Source organism: Pseudonaja textilis, chromosome 11 (assembly GCF_049901715.1).
Source record: "Pseudonaja textilis isolate UNSWEBS1 chromosome 11, rPseTex1.2, whole genome shotgun sequence".
Taxonomy (NCBI): Eukaryota; Metazoa; Chordata; class Lepidosauria; order Squamata; family Elapidae; genus Pseudonaja; species Pseudonaja textilis.
In genome coordinates this window covers 122,192-139,512 of record NC_142000.1, presented here as the reverse complement: position 1 = coordinate 139,512, position 17,321 = coordinate 122,192, and the positions used below count along the sequence as shown (strand labels likewise).

Sequence of the window (17,321 nt, the reverse complement as noted above, 5' to 3'; positions counted from 1 at the left end):
TGAAATGTCTGCCAGAAAGCAACTGAGCTCAGAAAGCACAAAAGACAGAGAACTTTGGAACAAAGTACTTTGGATTTAACAGAACAAAAATTAAACTATTCAACTACACATTGAGAGAAAAATCAGTGAAATATTTGAAGAGGAGAATCAGTTTGGGGTAGTGGCCAGAAACTGGGAATCTATGAGTTCTATTTCTGTCTTAGGCATGAAGCCAACTGGGGACCTTGGACCAATCATTCTCTCTTGACCCTAAGAAATAAGCAATGGCAAACCATTTTTGAAAAAGTTGCCAATAAAACCACAAGGCTTATCCAACCAATGCACAGGAATACTTGTGCAGGGGGAAGAAAGGATGATTCGATATTGACACAGTGGTGACTAATCTTTTTGGGCTCCTGTGCCAAAAATTGTGCTCGCACTCGTGTACCAGCACCCAGAAGGCACCACACGTGCCCCCCCATGCCCCTTGCACATGTGCATGCAATCCCCCCCATGCTCCCTTACCTATACTGCACCTCACAGCTGATTTTTCAGCTGGTTTGAGGCCTTTTTCGGCCTCCCAGAGGCTTGAGGATAGCTTCTGCAGCCTTTGCAGGCCAAATAATAGGCCCATTTCATCACTTCCAGTATTACAGGAAATGATTAAACGGGCCTATTATTCATCCTGCAAAGGCTGCAGAAGCTATCCTCAAGCCTCTGGGAGGCCAAAAAAGCCCTCAAACCAGCCGAAAAATCAGCTGTGAGGCACACACATGCGCAGTGAGGTAAGCTTGCCTGCAGCTTGTGTGCCGGCATAAATGGCTGTGTGTGTCACCTGTGGCACACATTCCATAGGTTCGCCATCAGGGTCCTATAGGAAAGTGAAGCTGAAAAAATATTGGAAATTTCAGTAAGAAATTCCATAAGCTGAAAAAATATTGGAAATTTCAGTAAGACAAAAATCTAGCATACTGTGTAGCTTCAAACTGGCCACAAAAGATACACATTTTGGAATAGTCTTTGGACTCCCACACAATATGAGTGAACATCTGTGGGAAGATCTCAAACATGCTGTACATTCAAAGATGCTTGAGAACTGAACTGTGACAGCTCCATAAGGAAATGGGAGAGAGGTTTCCAAAAGCAAGAACAGAGAGACCTCTTTAGCAGGCTAAAGGAAATTTTGGGAGCTGTAATTTCTTCTAAAGGGAGTGTTGCAAAGTACTGACTGAAAGGCTGTCCACAGCTCCGCACCTGTCAGTGTCACTCCTTTTTTGTTACATACACAGCACCATGCAGCCTAAACCAACAAAGCTGTGGGCTGGTCAACAATCAAACATCACCACTTACAAGGTTTCACCTTACTCTGCTGGAATGTGGGTTGGTTCAATCCTGATGTGTTCAGCTTTCTTGGCACAAATGGATCATTATTCACTGCAGGGAGGCCAAGGTTGCCAGTTCCAATACCCAGACTACTGGTTGTGAGACCACCTACTGAAAAAACATAAACTCTGACTTCAGAACAGTATAGTTATCCTTGAAAAGGCCAACTGTTGAATGATTGATATTTTAGGTATATATTTCATATTTATTTATGTTTCATATTTCTTAACTGCCCATTCCTCAAAAGGCGTGGTGGTGCAGTGGTTAGAATGCAGCATTTCAGGCAAATTCTGCTTACAGCCAGGAGTTCAATCCTGACTGGCTCAAGGTTGACTCATCCTCCCATCCTTCTGATGTTGAAAAAATGAGGACCCAGATTGTTGGGGGCAATACACCAGCTTTTGTAAACTGCTCAGAGAGTGCTGTAAAACAGGGGTTCCCAACCTTTCAGACGTCATGGACCACTAAATTTATAATTTTAATTCCCATGGACCACTAATATGAATCCAGCGCACCGTTGGCTGAAGCAGCTGGACAGTGATGGGATGGGGTCCTTCAGGCACTTAGCTTGGCTGCCTGTTTCTGCAACCTTAAAGTACCACTTGGACCCATTTTCCACAGAAAACAAAATACCAGGATCTCTCATCTCTCTCTCTCTGATCTCTCTCTCTCCCTTCCTCCTCAGGCCATGCGAAGAGTGAGTGGGAGGGGTGGATGAGGGCCGTGGCCAGCCAATTGTGAATTCTGCCGACAGTAAGCCACAGCAGGGGGAAGAAAGAGCCATGGGTTGCCGACAGCCATTGCTTCGGACCGCCTGTGCTGCCACCCCCACCCCCCTCGCCGCAACAGCATCATTACCTCATTCCTGCCACGAGGGCTGCGCTACTCTTTGCAACTTGCACCTCTACAGCGGAGATTTCCAGCCCCACCATAAGCTGCCTGGCCTGTCCCAAAATCCAGAGCTCTACTCACAGGACTGGGCCATTGCTCATCCCAGAGTAGCTGCTTCACCCAGGTGCGTCGCGAACCACCAAAATTATCTCATGGGCCACCAGTGCTCCACGGACCAACGGTTGGGGACCTCTGTTGTACAGCACTATATAAATCTAAGTGCTATTGTTATTGCTATTTCCCTTGATATAATGATCCAATGTACAAAGGAGTGTTCAAAGTACAGGGCTCAAGGATTTCACTACCCTGAAAATATAAAGGGCGTTGCACAGGTCATCAATGATAGTGGTAGTGTTGTACACACCAAATAACACTGGTTATATCGAAATAGCTTCCTCTATTTTGCATGTATTCAGAAATGCGTTATTGCATATCCCACCTTTTTTTTTTGGCTTTCATTCTACAAGCTCAGAAAATTTGGGAAGTACAATCTTTTGAGAAAGAACTGGTTCTTGGGAACAGAAGGCCTTTAGTGAGAAGAGGAACAAGCCATAGTATTTAATGTCTGGCTCCAAAAGGAGGGTGAAGCAGAGTAACTTCCAGAATTGTTTCCTAATGAGCAGAAGCTTGTTTAATACAACCGTACCTGGAAGCTGTGAAGAGAGCCCACCAATCCCGCTAAAAGGTGTGTTCTGGTTTTGTGTAGAAAGTGGTGGAAATGCTTTTGCTGGTGACTGAGGAGTACTAAAAGCAGAACTCAAGTTTGGAGGAAATCCAGGCACACTCTGGGTATGAGGAACCGTTGGGCCACCTAAACTGAGAGATGCCATCCCAGCAGCAAGCGGATCAATCTGACAAGAATAAAATATCAAGGAAAAGAAAACAGTTATTTATATATTCGTATCAAATAGTTTATCATGTTTATTTAGATCACACCTGCCAAATCAGTAACATTTTCCATCAAATCCTGACATGATGAGTCTGTTCCTACCAACATAAGAAGAATCATGAAGATCAGAAACGAAAGCCCACCTCGAGTGGCTCTTTGTTCCCCAAATGCTAATCAGCAGCTCTGAGAAGCTAAAAGATCAACTGTAGTTTTGCCTACAAAATTGGAAATTAGATGATATACAGAATGGCCCTCAAGACTGAAGGTAGCCTTATTCTCTCAGACTAAAAAGAGACAGGACATAAAATCACAATAAGCAGAGGTAATCAGAAAGGTTAAGAGGAGAAACACACCCAGCAGAGCTATCTGGAGAGGGAGAATGGCCATAAGCCAAAGTGAGCTTGGATTTGAAAGTGTACCTACATCAATGCATAAATAAAGGACAGCTGGTGAAAAGCAATGAGTTGGATGCGGCCGATGAACGTATCAGCATAATAAATAAGAGTGAAGTCATGTTATCCATCAAAGAGATGTTTCTTCAGAATTCTGCTGATGGCTCTTTTAGATTACAAATGAACTATCAACTCTCAAAATGCCTTTAGCTGAAGCCATATTCCTTTTACTTCATTTCTTAGTTGCCCTACTATGGGGTGTGGATAGTTTCCTCCCAGATGCCAGACATAACAGCAATAAGGCCTGTGGGAATCAAGGCTGTCTCAAGGAGACTTGTAACAGCTAGAGGGAGTAGCTGAGCAACCTGCCATCCACCTGGTTGGTTAACATGACCAGTGACACTAGGGATGGGTCAGTGATATCTATTTCTTTTTATTATAACAAAACGCAGAAAATGTTTAGAGTTGGTTTTACATTTGAACGTGCTGATATGATATACCCAATAAAATTGATCTTTGAGAAAAGCCACAGCCTCAGAGTCCTGAATTGATCAGGCCCATTACTTGGAACGATGACATTATCATCAGGGACGAAATTTAAATTTCTTAACAACTGGTTTTGTGGGTGTGGCCTAATTTGTGGGTGTGGCTTGGTGGTCATGTGTGGCTGGGCATGGCTTGCTGACTGGGCATGTCTTGGTGGTCATGTGACTGGCTGGGCATGACTTATATGTAAATATTATAAATATATATATAAATATTGATTTTTTTATATAAAAAAGAGCAACTTTTACCCAAAATCAGGCAAAGCAGGCAGGCAGAGATCTTAGAGATCTATCTATCTGCAATCAGCTACCTGAGTCTGAACTGAAAAATAGAAGCTTTGGTCCTAAGGAAGGTTCAGTTCTGCTTTTAGATTAGCTAGAAAGCAAGAAATGCAATTATTTCCTGCTTTCTAGCTAATCTAAATCTCCCGCACAGAAGAACAGCTGTTAGTTGGGGGAAAAAAGGAAAAATAGCAACTTAGTAGGCAAGTTTGACGGTGCGCATACCAGGTAAGGAGTGAGTGCGGGGGGCCAGCCAGTGCCATGATTTGCTGGTTCTCCGGCAGGTAGAATCCCACCCCGGGTGAGCGTGTTTTGTGCTTGTGTGTGTAGACCATTTCCCAAAAACCTCAGCACTGCGCACAAATGCACAGCATTTCAAACTCCTCTTCTTTCCTGCTTTTTCAACCTCATCTGTGCCGTGCAAAGCAGCTGAGGTTGAAAAAGCAGGAAATAAAGGACAGCCAAGAGCCCAGGCGGGTGGCTGGGCCAAACAGAGCTGCAGACACCGAACTGGCTCGGTGAACTGCAGACACCAAACTGGCTCGGTGTCTGCTACTCTTCAGAACTATAGATTCTATAGAACCGGGCCCAAACGATAGCATCCCACCCGATTAACATGTAGAACAACTATCTTCCAACTGACCATAATGTTCCATACTTCAGCATGGCCTTACTGCAGATAATTTCTTAAAACGTATGCCCAAATGCCTATCTTTCATTCACTTTTTTTCTTTTAATCAGTAGAATAGAGCCAAATACAGTATTGAGAAAATAAATAATGAAAGGGCACAGCAATCTACATGTGAGTGCAGGCCAAGAATTGTTCCTTGCTTTTTCAAAGAGCAGTTCATCTGAGAGCCGAAGAGCCCCATTATCACAAGCCCTTACAATCTAGCACTGATGCTTGGCCTGAGAAGCTGTAAAGGGCCAATCAGGTTCAAAGATTGTGCTTAACCTGCAAGGTAACGTTCACTATGCAAAGAGAACAGGATGAACTCCGTTTGAATGAGGCTGAATTCTGCACACTGAAAAACCAACAGGCAAAAGAACTATTACCTGCTTATCTCACGCTTGCTACATACCTGCACAGGGGAGATGGCATCCAGGCTGCTAGCACTGGGGGGACGTCCTTTGGGCATCACGCCAGGCGGTGGCTGTCTGGCTTTGTTCACTACATTGCTGCAGTTGGCTACCATGGTGAGAATAGTTTCCGACAGCTCTTGCGATACACTTCTAATGGAGAAACCAAGTTATTTTTACTTAAATTCAGTTTGTTTTAGCACTGTTCAAGAACTGCATTTGGTCCTGGCTATGTGGAAAAGCTAGCAAATCCTCTATCTTAGAACTGGCTTGTTTGAGCTTAGATCGCTTTTTTCCAATGCATTCTAATACTATATAACTGAGGGACAAAAAGCTCAACACATTTTAACAGTTTTTCCCCAGCAAACAAGGGCTGAAGGACATGAAACAATCTCAAAGATAGATTCAAAGATGAAGACTTGGTTGTCAGGGATTACGATGTTGATTATGCCTGTATCTAGGAGAATGATGGCATTGATGGTTGCTTTTTCTTTTTTAAAAAAGTTTTGTATGGCTTCCCAATTTAGAGCACAACTTTTAGGCTGCCACAACAAAACTACAAACCCATAAAACCAAATTAAAAACCTTGTGCTTCAGTCACCCTCCCAGAATCCACCAATAAATATGCCTAGGCATTCAAGACTACCTCAGTTCCTGGGAGAAAAGACAGGATTTGATAGCCTTCCAAAAGGCTAAAACAGTTGGACTTGTTGGATGGCCAGGGGGAAAGTGTTCCACAAGGCGTGGCAGCCATGGAAAAGGCAGGGTTACTAGGTCACCACAGATGGCAGTATGTCAGGAGCTGCTACCTTCTCTGATCTAGTGGGATGGGCAGGTAGAGGAGTTATGTGCAAATCAGTGGTGGGATTCAAAAAATTTCACTACCAGTTCTGTGGCTGTGACTTGGCTAGTGGTCATGTGACTGGGTGGGCATGGCTTGGTGGTCATGTGACTGGGTGGGCATGGCTTGGTGATATGCCTGGTGGGTGTGGCCAACTCAATGTCATTCACATCAACGGGTGCCTCACCTGGCCCCTCCCCTCCCAGCCATTCCTTGTCACCCAGCCTCAACGTATCTATAGTTCTGTAAAAATGATGTTCAGCTTTTTTTGACTTTATTATCTACATACTACAGATATACTTTCATGGACCACTGAAAGGAGGAAATGGCTCACATGCTTTGCCCAAGGGTGTGATAGGCAACAGGCTTTTAAAGGGCTGCCAGAAAGAAATGGGGGCAATGTATTTTCCAAAGCACCAGAAAGCAAACAAGAAGCCGTGGATTGAAACTGAACAAAGAGAGAAGCAAACTAAGACTAAGGAGAAACTTCCTGACCGTGAGAACAATTAACCAGTGGAACTGCCTGTCTCCAGAAGTTCTGGGTGCTCAACCACTGGAAGTTTTTAAGAAAAGACTGGACAGCCATTTCTCTGAAATGGTTCCCCCCCAAGGTCCCTTCTAAGTGTTATTCTGTTACTCTGACACCTTTCCCAGGACCTCTACTTAAGAGTTTGGCATCCTCCATTTTCCTGCCTGAGCAGGGACTTGGACTAGAACAGGGGTCTGCAACCTTGACCTCTTTCTCTTTCTTTCTTTCTTTCTTTCTTTCTTTCTTTCTTTCTTTCTTTCCTTCCTTCCTTTCTCTCTCTTTCTTTCTTTCTTTTCCTTCTCTCTCTCTCTCTCACATACACACACATTCTCCTTTCCTCTCTCTCTCTCTCTCTCTCTCTCTCTCTCTCCCTCCCTCCATCCCTCCCTTCTTTCTTTCTTTCTTCTCTCTTTTGCTCTCTCTCTCTCTCTCTCTCACTCACACACACACACACACACCTCCCTCTCTCTCACACCTGGTCTTGGACAAACTGATCTGGCGAGTCCAGAGCAGCAGGCAGTGGGAGAATGAAGAAAGCAAGCGGCTCCAGGACATCTACCCGCACTCCTGGACGGAGCACCTCTGCCGCCACTCGCTTCTCCGGGGGGACAAAATGAAAGGAAGTGGGTGGAGGCGGCAGAGGCACTGCTATGGGAGGCAGCCGGGTCCCTGCCTTCCCGGGCGGATCACCACTACCCCACCACAAGCATCGGGTGGGTGGGTCAAGCGAGAGAGCTGCGACCAGGTCAGTGGGGTGGCCAGCCAGAAGTCACAACCGGTTCTGCGAGCAATGCCAAATCATTGCTAGCCTGAACCAGTGAGAACCGGCTGAATACTACCACTGGTGCAGATAGATAAAGGAAAGCCACAGGGAAGTTGGTCAAGAACTACCTTCTCCAGCTATAGATACCAGATCCTGACTGTAAGATCTTTAAAACATCGGTATGAATGTTGTGAGTACTTTATCTCTATATGTTTTAAAGATGAGGGTTAACATTAGAGTTAGTTAGCCGCACCATGCTGTATAAGTCCTCTAAAGATCATCATGCCATCTCAGTATTGTACACCAATACTGTAACCCAGACTGAAAAGGGTCCAATAATCCACTTGATCCAGGATTCTCTGAAGTTGAGCAGTAACCATCTTCCCAACAGCCTTCCTCAAAAGGAAGTTTGGATATTGGATGAAAGTTGTCTAACACGATTGGGTCTAAGGGTGGCCTCTTGAGAAGGGGCACACAGACCCTTCTGTCTTTCACCTCAGTTTTACGTGGAGGAAAATAACCATTAAGCATGGTTACACCTAACTAGTACTTGATGGAAGTGCATCAAGAGGCTACAGTCTAAAAAGCAGCAGTAAACCAGTTTCATATTGCTGCCAAGAAAATTACCTAAGAAACATGACATTTTGATGCTGTAAATTTTAAATGTAGATCCAATACGGGATATATAAATAGAAGAAAAAATCATTTATTGGTTTAAGACAAATAATATTTTACATATAACAATGTTAAGGATTATCCATGTGTTCTATATTTAAAATCCATAACTCCTTTCCACTTGCTATTTATCCACAAAGTTCTTACCTCAACCTTATTGGCCAAGCGGGTCTGTAGCTGAGCCACAGAATATTACACTCTAAACTCCCCTCCTCTGCTTTAGCACCTAAACCGGGAGTCAGCAACCTGCAGCCCCAGAGCTGCATGCGGCTCTGGGCCTCTGCTGCGGCTCCCTGTCACCCTGTCGCAGCAGAAGGATGAAAGAGGCATCACCCTGTCACAGCAGTGGCATGGCTGGAGCCTTAGTGCAGGAGTGAAGTGCCCCTGCATTTGCCTTTGAGCATTCCACCTTCGGTGTGGTACATTCACTGTTGCTGCCAGCAAAGAGAGCTGGGAGAGAATGGCGGGGGGGATCTTGCAAGGTGGGGGCATCCCCCAAGCCTGGCCTTCCTCTTCCCTTGTCAACGTGCCCTAAACAGACATCCTTGTAAAGAAGACCATGATTTGCTTACCCAGCACAAGCCTGAAGGCAAGCTAGCATTGTTGCTAGAGTCTCTGGTGGAAGTTGAGCACTTTTGGGCTGATCTTTCTCTGGAGCAAGACCACCCAAGATAGAGGGACATCTTCTCTTTAAAAAAGTCATACAAGCTTGGATGAAGGGCTCCTAGGGAAAAGAAGAAGTGCAAAGCTGTATGAGTTGCATATAGTATAAGCACAAAATATTTATTTAAAAATTATAAAAGCCGGATATAAATAAATAGAAGTAGATACGCTTTGGGTGAGTTAAAGTTCAACACACTTTAGGGCATACTCTGCACGCACAAACAGAAGGACACTTCAAAATAAGCAACTGTTTTAATCAGAAAACAACTTGCAGAATGAATTAAGAAAACCCTACTTACCCCATGCTCCCGAATTTTATCTGTGAGCCATTTGTCTAGTTTGAGGTATTCCCGCCGAGAGGCAAGGGCAGCAAGGTCAATAACAAAGGCAAATGGAGTACCATTCAGCAGCATAGACAATGCCTGAAGAAAAAAAAAGCTGCTAGTCCATATGGCAAGCCTGACCTCTCTCTCTCTAGCTTTCCTGTAGTGGTCCTGCAAATTCATTTCCACCGCACAGCATTTGGGGTGGGAGAAAGCACCTGTTTTTCCAGGTGGAAGTTCCTTGGGAATCCTAAAAATTAGCAGGGTGAATGTGGGGAGAGAAATCAATGACCCCAGAAAGGGCAGGCCTGCTGAAGACTGAAAGGTCTTCCTCTTCAGCATCATAACTGGTGACTACATCCTTCTAGTTCAGATTTACCACTGTTTCACACTGGACCAGGAACTGCAGGTATTTTGATGATTGGATGGAGCTCCCAATAATATTGGAATACTGTATACTGCATATTGGACAGCTACTATACTGGAAGAAAAAAAGCTAATAGTTTGGAAGTACCATCTTACAAACTAATTAACAATTAATTAGTGCCTCCAGAACTTGTGAATGTTCGAACACTGGAAGTTTTTAAGAAGAGATTGGACAACATTTGTCTGAAATGTTATAGGTTTCCTGCCTGAGCAGGGGGTTGGACTCAAAGACTTCCAAGCTCCCTCCCACCTATTCTGTTCTGTTCTGTCCAGTCCTCTCCTAAACAGCTACTAATGGACTAGAATATCTCCAAGGTCCCTTCCAATTCTGTTATTATAATTATCTGAGAACTGAGGTAGCTTGTTCATCTGTCAAACTCAACATCAATGTATTATATTATGGCTACCTAGATTTTCTTGCAGAAACTGGGGAGTAGTTTGGCTTGGGAACAACTTAAGTACAGGCCTGTTTCTCCCTAGTTGTACCTACGTATCCCATTAGATCCAGGTGGGGCATGGTCTGTATCCAATCTACTAGGGAGTGATTCGCCCTCCTGGTGGGTGGAGCCCGGAGCATGCTGAGAGCTAGGCCCCGATTGAGGCTCCCTGGGGTGGAGACTGTAGCCTGGTGCTTGAGGGTTTTTTTTGGGGGGGGGTGTGTGGATGGGACGACCCAGTCTTTCTTTCAGGTGGGCAGGAAGCTCCTTCCCACCATGAAGCCATGCAGGTTGAGAATTGGGCACTCCTGGGAACCGCTCCCTGGCTGGACACGGAACTCTGGCTGGAAGGGGTCTTCTTTGAGCTATTGAGCACCAGCCTGCACATCTACTTGATGCTACAGCCCTGGCGGGTGCTGCAGCTCTCATGCCAGCTGTGCGTGGGGTAGCTTTAGCGAGAGGTAGGAGGCTGCTAGGTAGCAACTGGGGCTTGGAGGTGAGCTGCACTGGGCGGAAGGCGAGGTGGCTGCAGAGCCACCACAGGTGACCAGGGAAAGTGCCATGCTTGCCTCACACAGGTGGCATGAGAGCTGTAGCATCCACCAGGGCCAGGGCCCATAAGGGGACTAAGCCTCCCCCTGCAGAAGCAGCATGTAGCCTCTCACACTAATGAGAATTTCAAGCAATTCTGGAAGTTTGTGGGAAGCTTGTCCTTACTGTAGAAACAAAACACAGCATGTCCCTTTCTAGCAAGCATGTGCGTGTGTGCATGTGTGTGTGTTTCAGGCCCAAAGGAGGAAAGGGTAATCTCCCCCTCCCTCCCACTGCAGGGTTGCCATGGAGCTCGTGCAGGGAAGCGTGACCACTGGCAAAAGGCAGGCCAGTGGTGGGGGAGGTGCTCTGGATATCTGGGCCAATCGCTGGGTCAGCTGATCCGTGGGCCGCAATTAAGGGGTCAAGCCTCCATGAGGTGACTGGGGAAGGGAAGGGCTGCCTTCTGTGCTGGCCACGCCAACCCCCTTCACTAGGGCTTATTTTTTCGGATAGGCCTTATATTAGGCCCACTCCCAAAAAATCAGGCTAGACCTTAGTTTTGGGATAGGTCGTAAACATGGTACTTGTTGAGGTTATTGTTTGTTCTTCAGTGTAACATTTTTCTAGAGATATGGGTGGTTGGTAATCCGAGCCAATTTTTTTCCCTTCACCTTTACAATTTTAAAAATATAATACAAAAATGTGCTACAAACTGCATAGTAGAAATAGGGTTGCGCCTGGAGCCGGATAAAAGATGGCTCAAGTCCTAAATTTAAGGTGCTTTTTGTTTTCTTTACACATTTTAGAATAAAATTGCAATATAAGAACAAATTGAGGTAAAGATAGTCTCCCTTACATCAAGCAAGCATGGTGTGTGTGTGTGTGTGTGTGTGTGTGTGTGTATCAAGCTCAACTCCTGGGACTTTAAAGACTTGCCATTAACGGCTTCCAGGATTTTTTTTTAAATCCATTTCAGTTCCTGCCTGGTATTTGCTTCTAAGAAAATACTATCCAAATCAAATCAAAGGAGAAACATACTTTATTAAATATTAAGTATTTACTTTCTAAATCTGGAAGCACTGTTTTACTGAAAACATTTCCAATTTATTCTAGAAATGTGTTTGGAATAAAAGAACCATTTATAAATGTATAAAATTATTTGGTTCTAGTAAATTAAATTTGGATTCTTTAAAAGAGTCTTGCATAATGAATGGAACCATATGCCTTAGCTATGCTGCTTGATAATAGATTATGAAACTGGGTGTTCCCTGCCTCTGTGTTTCTGAGGTTTATATAAATTCCTTTTTTAAAAAAATCTGAAGTTTCTTTTTGCACAAGAAAGAACTTCTCTCTCACTCTCTCTGTCTCTGTCTCTCTCTCTTTTTCTTTCTTTTGTCTTAAAATGCACACATACACACCCAAGAAAACTCCCATTTCCACTGAGAAGTGCCAAAGTAGAAATTTGAAGCTAGCAAAGATTTTCACTTTCACTGCCCCAATTTGCCTTAAAATATTGCATGTTTTTGAGTCATGACTGTTGCTGTTGGTTTTTGTCTTCTGCTACATGTGTCATTTTGATCATGTTGATATATGGTTTTTATCTTGTTTCTAAGTATTGTTAAAATAATGTAAAAAATTATGATCGTTGCATGGTCTCTGGGGTCACGTGATCAAACCTCAGGTGCTTGCCAACCAGCCTGCACTTATGATGGTTGCAGTGTCCCAGGATCCCCAAAATGCCATTCATAACCTTTCAAAGTTAATGGGGAAGTCAGATTTGCTTAATGGTTATATGATCTCCTTAATGACTGCAGGAAAAACAATCATAAAATTGGATATAAATCACTTAGCAACTGCATGGCTTAAGTGATCCAAGTTCCAGTACCAACTTTCATTGAAAGTCAAGGATCCTCTGTACTGTAATTTACCAATTTAGCAATCTGGCAGCATGTTAACTTAAAGACAAGGCATGATTCTCCTTCGCTTATCCCAAAGAGTTATTACCACACAAGTGTAATCAAGACTAAACCTCATACTTTGTTATGTATTACATTAACTTTTGTAATATGGTATATAAAAACCAGCTTGCCAGGGTTGCATTCTAATTAAGGCCCTAGCTAGAAACCAGGAGACTGTGAGTTCTAGTCTCGCCTAAGGAAGCAGGGAATGGCAAGCTACTTCCAAAATCTTGCCAAGATTAGTCCAGGCAGTCACTAGAAGTCAACACTGACTTAGGAATGTGCACAAAAAAATAAAAAAACATGGAGTTTTCCTCTGGGCCAGAACTGTATGTTTGGTACCAACACTAGTACTATAATAATCCAAAATAGAAGCAACACAAAAATTGGACTCACCTTCAAGTCTTGGGCCACATCTAGGATACGTGATAATTTTGCTTGGTCATATTGTTCTCCTCTCATGTACCATTCTGCCATAGCATGCATGATGAGCTGACGAATTGAAGGGGACTGACCCTAAGAACAAAATTAAATGTTAGTCTAGTCCCATAATTATTTAGTTGTTGGCTTGGTGACAGAGACCAGATTTTTGCTCCTCTATTATTATAATCCGTGATAATCCACTGGAATTGGATATGCTGGATTTGAGCCCAGGGCCACAGTAACATCAAGGTGCAAGGCTGAGAGCACTAACTCTCATGACCTTCTTCTAATCCATCCACCAATCTCAAAGCAAGAAGGGAATTGCCTATGGAGGTTCTCAATCCTCCAGGTCACAGTTGTCCCAAAGGTGCTTTTCCAAAAGGCAACTGAACTTTCTTGGGGCTTAGAAATGTTTTGCTTCTCACCCAAGAACTGAAGAAGCTTCTTGGATGAGAAGCAAAACCTTTTCAAAGAAAAAAAAATCCAAGAATGTCCAGTTGCCTTTTCAAAAAGCACCTTTCGGACATTTCTGATCCAGGTCTCTCAACTGGGCAATCCAGGCAAAACACCAAGTGGAAACCAGAGATAGGCAACATATAGGAAATACACTGTCCCACTTCTGCTCTTCTTGCCCATCTCCTGCCCTCTTAGTTGAAACCACATCCACTACCTCTACTTCTTGATGTTTTATTTACTGCAATTATTTACTTTCAGCACACTGCCAGACATGCCTGGTCTGTAGGAAGCGGCATTGAGGGAAGCCAATTAAGAGGATTATTGGGAGCAACAACTGTGGCATTCAATTGATTTTCAAATGCTTCTCCTTTGATCAAAGATGCTAAAGTTTGCCAAATACTTAAATATTTTCCCCACCTTTCCATAAAGGCATTTATTCAGATAGCTAATTAAATGCAAGTGCAACTTCTTTCTGGAGGGTATTTGGCACCCAGAAGAACCAGGCAGGCCACACAGCATTGATAATTAGTGCTGTTGGAATCCACAATAAGAAAACTCTACAAAAACATTCCTCTCTCTCCAACACAGCAAATGCATATGCCACAGCAGGCTCTTCTCCACTTTTCTTTAATCCAAACAATCTCACAACAGATTCCAGGTAGTAGTTCAGTACTGTCTCTCCTTTATTCCTGGATCTGACAAGCATGAAAGAGAGCTGGGAAATCATCAGGCTATTTAGAGTGAACTCCAAGGCTCTAGACCAGGGGTTCCCAATCTTGGCAACTTTAAGACTTGTGGACTTCGACTCCCAGAATTCCTGAGCTAACTTGACTGGAGGAGGAATTCTGGGAGTTGAAGTCCAGAAGTCTTAAAGTTGCCAAGGTTGGGAACCCCTGCGAGTCTAGACAATCTCTCTCAATGACTTCATAGCATACAACAAGGTCCACAAACCCCGGTCCACAAACTGGCCACCAGTCCAGAAACTGGTGCCACACAAATGAGTGAAACCCCATCTGCACACACGTGGAATGTAGTCAGAGCACGTAACCATGCCTCCCAGGTCTACAGAAAAACCTCTTTCCACAGAGCCGTCCCTGGTGTTGAAAAGGTTGGGGGCCTCTTGCAAATACAACAACAGAGCTCAGCTTGAGGCACATCCCATAACTAAATCCACACTACACCACTCTTCTGAGGCCGAAGAAAAAGCAAGGTATCTCCACTTTTGCCCCTTTCAAATCCTTACCTGCCCATGCCATGCATAATGCAAGATGATAGCAGAATTTGGGTGGTTGCCAAGGAAAATGGGCATAAGGGTGGAGATGAGTTCATGCCGCAAAGTATGCCAAGAAGTGTTGATCTGTAGCAAAGCCAAGACCAACATATCTGGACAGTGCTTGATAGGGAAACTGAAGAGCTGCTTGACTTGTTCATACTGGCCCACCTCTGCCAACCGCAACAGGGACTCAATCAAATCTAGGCTCTTCCTAACAAAAAAGAAACAAAATTGAAATTTATGAGCAAGTTCACATGGCTTTTTAACTTTACTTAAATACTTCTACATTGATACTTGGAATGAGAATGCTGCTACTCTTTGTACACTCCAGCAAAGATCATGTTCCCATTTGGATTCTTACAGTATAATGTCCTACATGAGACTGCTTTGAAAAGTGTACAACTGGCCTAGTATACGACAGCCAGAGTGACTCTGCACCTGCTTATGATGTACATAGGATTCCTTCCTAAAATAGCTAGTTTGAATCTGGATGCAATTCAAAACACTAGTTATTGCACAGAAAACTCCACATTTCTGGGACCTGAAAGACCATAGTCACTGTATATACTGGAAACATTTGTGAACTGGCTTTTTTAATGAGCTTTCATTGTCCTGAATTATACTGGTTTTGACTACATTTATCAGTGGAAAAATCTTGTAAATAAATGTTCAAGGTTTGAAAAAGGCAGGCTAAGAATTAAAAACACAGGCTAAGAAAGCTTCAGAGTTACTTAAGTCCCTCTTTTTGTCTCTCATCTCTCATGATTGCAAAGTATAAAAAAAATGGGACCATCCATGGAATTTACATATTTAACTTATGCAACTTATTATAGTCTAGCCAATACATTTAGTGCTTGGAACTATTCCCCTACTAATCTTACTATATATCACCTTTATTATTTATATAAATAACACAAAGCAGCAAAAATACCTAACATTTCTTCCTCTTCCCCTTTTCCTCACAGGAACTCTATGGTGGTTTGTGTTGAGTGAGAGTGACTGGCCCAAAGTCACTGAGCTGGCTTTCGTGCCTAAGGCAGCACTAGAATTCAACATCCCCGGTTTCTATCTGGTGCCTTAACAAAAATGCCCCTCTTTGATTGATTCATATAACTGTCTGTGCTCTTGGAGCTTCAAAAATTATTTCCATCAGAGAGGTCTCATGATAAATACTGTCCTCACTATGACCCCGCCAAGCAAGTGCATCTTAAGAAAAGCAATATGCTTACCATGTGGCAATTTCTCGATTATCATCCTCAGGTGGTGCTTTCAAGATCTCCGTGGAAACAGTATGACAGGGATAGTCAGCAAAACAGAAGATCTCTGGGTTAATGAGGGAATACTGAATGAATGAGAGCTGCAAAAAATGACATCATTGGAATCATCATTTCAGGCCTTTAACCACATCACATGTGGATCTTCATCATCTTTTCTTTCACATTTTGCCCCCACTCTTATGCATTTAATTAGTTTTGATCTTCCTGCTCACTTTCAAAACAAAATTTAAAACATTGATTTGTTCTCTTGCCACAACCAATTTATCATTTGTAACACTGCATTATTGCATTACTAGAAAGGGGGTGGGGGTGGGGGAAATCTCATATGCCTAAAGCTCAGTTTCTAAAGCAAATATTTTATTCCTTGTAACTCTCAAAGTTAAGTTTAATTTTTTTAGTTAACATCTACAATCAGCAAAGATGTTGTGATTGTTGCTATCTCCCTTGCTATAAATCCTAATTCTTTGAAATCCCAATAATATGTACTAATAATTCAAAGCATTCATTCAAAAGCTTATCATTTGAAAGATCAGCTATTTTTAAAAAATTCTAAATCATGCTACACCCAAGTGAAGACTCATGAATTAACAAATAAGTAAATCTCATAAACAGTGGTATAGTCATTATAAAAAATTTAAATGGAGAAAAAAATCTGAGAGCTGCATATTTACCTGGCCTTCAGCATGTTTCCAAGGTCTGTATATTAGATCAACTGGAAAAACCTCCAGTCCTAATCCTCGCTGAACTCCAAAGACTACAATTTGCAGGCCCTTGCTATCACGAATTTGAAATCCAGGGTGGTCCAGCTCATAGGTTACTTCTTTGAAATTTAAGGTTGGGTTCTGCAGAGGATATAAAGAGGCAGTAGTTTAATATGCAATATTTCCCACTTTTCCATGGATTAACATAGCACAGTCAGATGAATACATTTTAAAAAGTACAGAAAAGATGAGGTTTACTGTTTTCCTAGCCCTAAAACACAAAACAAAGCAACAAAAAAGATGAAGTGACTAGTTTACTCCAAGTTTATCAAGGAAAGAAGGGAATATTTGGATTGGACATAGGAAGCTTTTATGCAAGGGCACAGATAGCAAAAAGCCTCCTGGAAGATTAAAAAAATAATTATCAAGAGGATGCTGTGTTGAAGGAAGGAATGTGACCCCACAAAGCTATTCACTGTAGTATGAGAATAGATTCCCTTCCTTGCCACTGATGATGTTTTAGGTTTCCTAAATGGAGAGGGAAGAGCAGCTAACCTCCACCTCAGGAATCAAGAAATCAGACTCCAGCCCCTTTGCAAGG

General features: G+C 43.1%; 1 protein-coding gene across 9 annotated transcripts in view; it reads right to left on the bottom strand.

Annotated features, from left to right (window-relative positions):
- Positions 1-17,321, bottom strand: part of CNOT1 (CCR4-NOT transcription complex subunit 1) — a 159,059-nt gene that overhangs the window by 78,608 nt on the left and 63,130 nt on the right. For 4 of the 9 annotated variants that reach the window (XM_087940247.1, XM_026714364.2, XM_026714365.2 and 1 more), the window contains exons 11-19: positions 16,691-16,861; positions 15,972-16,099; positions 14,713-14,953; positions 12,987-13,106; positions 9,212-9,334; positions 8,822-8,973; positions 5,444-5,594; positions 2,900-3,104; positions 1,330-1,473 (exon numbers count right to left, since the gene is read on the bottom strand). In XM_087940247.1, the coding sequence (XP_087796373.1) occupies positions 1,330-1,473; positions 2,900-3,104; positions 5,444-5,594; positions 8,822-8,973; positions 9,212-9,334; positions 12,987-13,106; positions 14,713-14,953; positions 15,972-16,099; positions 16,691-16,861 (1,435 nt within the window). The remainder of the gene's footprint in view (positions 1-1,329; positions 1,474-2,899; positions 3,105-5,443; positions 5,595-8,821; positions 8,974-9,211; positions 9,335-12,986; positions 13,107-14,712; positions 14,954-15,971; positions 16,100-16,690; positions 16,862-17,321) is intronic. The other 5 variants (XM_087940249.1, XM_087940250.1, XM_087940251.1 and 2 more) reach the window with 2 other exon arrangements.